The 1,668-nt window shown below is 50.1% G+C and overlaps 1 protein-coding gene across 1 annotated transcript; it reads right to left on the reverse strand.

Moving 5' to 3' along the window:
• Nucleotides 1-122: 122 nt before the first annotated feature.
• Nucleotides 123-668, reverse strand: LOC104983106 (protein PBMUCL2; the record flags this gene model as incomplete). The annotated part of the gene is made up of 1 exon (XM_010832586.1): nucleotides 123-668. A coding segment is annotated over exon 1 (546 nt), but the record flags the coding sequence as incomplete, so codon positions are not given.
• Nucleotides 669-1,668: the final 1,000 nt, after the last annotated feature.

The following is a 1,668-nucleotide window of genomic DNA, read 5'->3' on the forward strand; positions in this document are numbered from 1 at the left end:
TCCATGGTCCCCAGGTCTGGAGTGATGTAGTCCTCTGTGATCCCCAGGTCTGGAGTGGTGTAGTCCTCCATGGTCCCTGGATCTGGTGTGGTGTAGTCTTCCGTGATCCCTGGGTCTGGAGCGGTGTAGTCCTTCATGGTTTCTGGATCTGGTGTAGTGTAGTCCTCCATGGTCACTGGGTCTGGAGTGATGTAGTCCTCTGTCGTGTCTGGATCTGGTGTGGTATAGTCTTCTGTGATCCCTGGGTCTGGACTGGTGTAGTCCTCCGTGGTTCCCAGGTCTGGTGTGATATAGTCCTCCGTGATCCCCGGGTCTGGAGTGGTGTAGTCCTCCGTGATTCCCGGGTCTGGAGTGGTGTAGTCCTCCGTGATCCCTGGGTCTGGAGTGGTGTAGTCCTCCGTGATCCCCGGGTCTGGAGTGGTGTAGTCCTCCGTGATTCCTGGGTCTGGAGTGGTGTAGTCCTCCGTGATCCCTGGGTCTGGACTGGTGTAGTCCTCCGTGGTTCCCAAGTCTGGTGTGATATAGTCCTCCATGATCCCTGGGTCTGGAGTGATGTAGTCCTCCGTGATCCCCGGGTCTGGAGTGATGTAGTCCTCCGTGATCCCCGGGTCTGGAGTGGTATAGTCCTCTGTGGTCACTGGGTCTGGAGTGATGTAGTCTTCTGTCATGTCTGGGCCCTCAGTGACATGATTCTCAGTGGTCCCTGGGCCAAAAATGACAGAACTTTGGTGGTCCAGTGGTTGAGAATCTGCCTGCCAATACAGGGGACATAGGTTTGATCCCTGAAGATCCCATGTGCTGTGGGGCAGCTAAGCCCATGTGCCACAACCACTGAAACCCTGGCACTCTAGGGCCCATGCTGTGCACCAAGAGAAGCCATCATACCACAACTAGAGCGTATCCCCCAGTCTCCACAACTAGAGAAAGCCCACACTCCGCAAAGAAGACCCAGGGCAGCCAAAAATTAAATTTAAAAATGATAGAGTTTTGTCTTGTCTTTGAGTCTCCAGGGCTGGTCTCTGGGTCTTTAGTGGAAACATTTTGGCTTGTTCCTACTCAAAAAAAAAAATTCTTCTAATGTGGATCATTGATGGTCCATCATCATCTGCTCTGTTTAATAGTCTCCACGGCTATCTCACCCTTACAAATAACACATCTCCCTATATAATGAGATTAGATTTATTTGAGTTAAAGATCATCTGATATTTTAGATTTAATTCTGATAAAACATGTTCCAACAGCATGCTCGAATGGCATATCCAGAGCTGAGTCATGTCCTTGGAGGATCTTCTCGTGCAACCTTTGATTCTGCCCTTTGTGGTTCTGGTCTCTTCCTAAATTTCACTTCTCCTATTGGTGTTTCAGCAATCTGGGTATTCTGACTCCAGGTTTGTATGTGTCTCCTCTCATCCAGTTATGCCTGGGTCTCTAGTAAACAAGTGAGACAGGAACCATGATTCTTACTAGAGACAGAATTCTGGTCATGGTTTGGTATATGATTTAGAATGAAGCAGACCCTGGGTCACATCTGGGTCTGAAGTGGCAAGATTGAGGGCAGGTAATATTCAAGGTTGGAGAAGGAAATGGCAACCCACTCCAGTGTTCTTGCCTGGAGAATCCCAGGGACGGCAGAGCCTGGTGGGCTGCCGTCTCTGGGGTTGCACAGAG

The sequence above is a fragment of the Bison bison genome, unplaced genomic scaffold (assembly GCF_000754665.1).
Source record: "Bison bison bison isolate TAMUID 2011002044 unplaced genomic scaffold, Bison_UMD1.0 scf7180017861452, whole genome shotgun sequence".
Classification (NCBI taxonomy): Eukaryota; Metazoa; Chordata; class Mammalia; order Artiodactyla; family Bovidae; genus Bison; species Bison bison.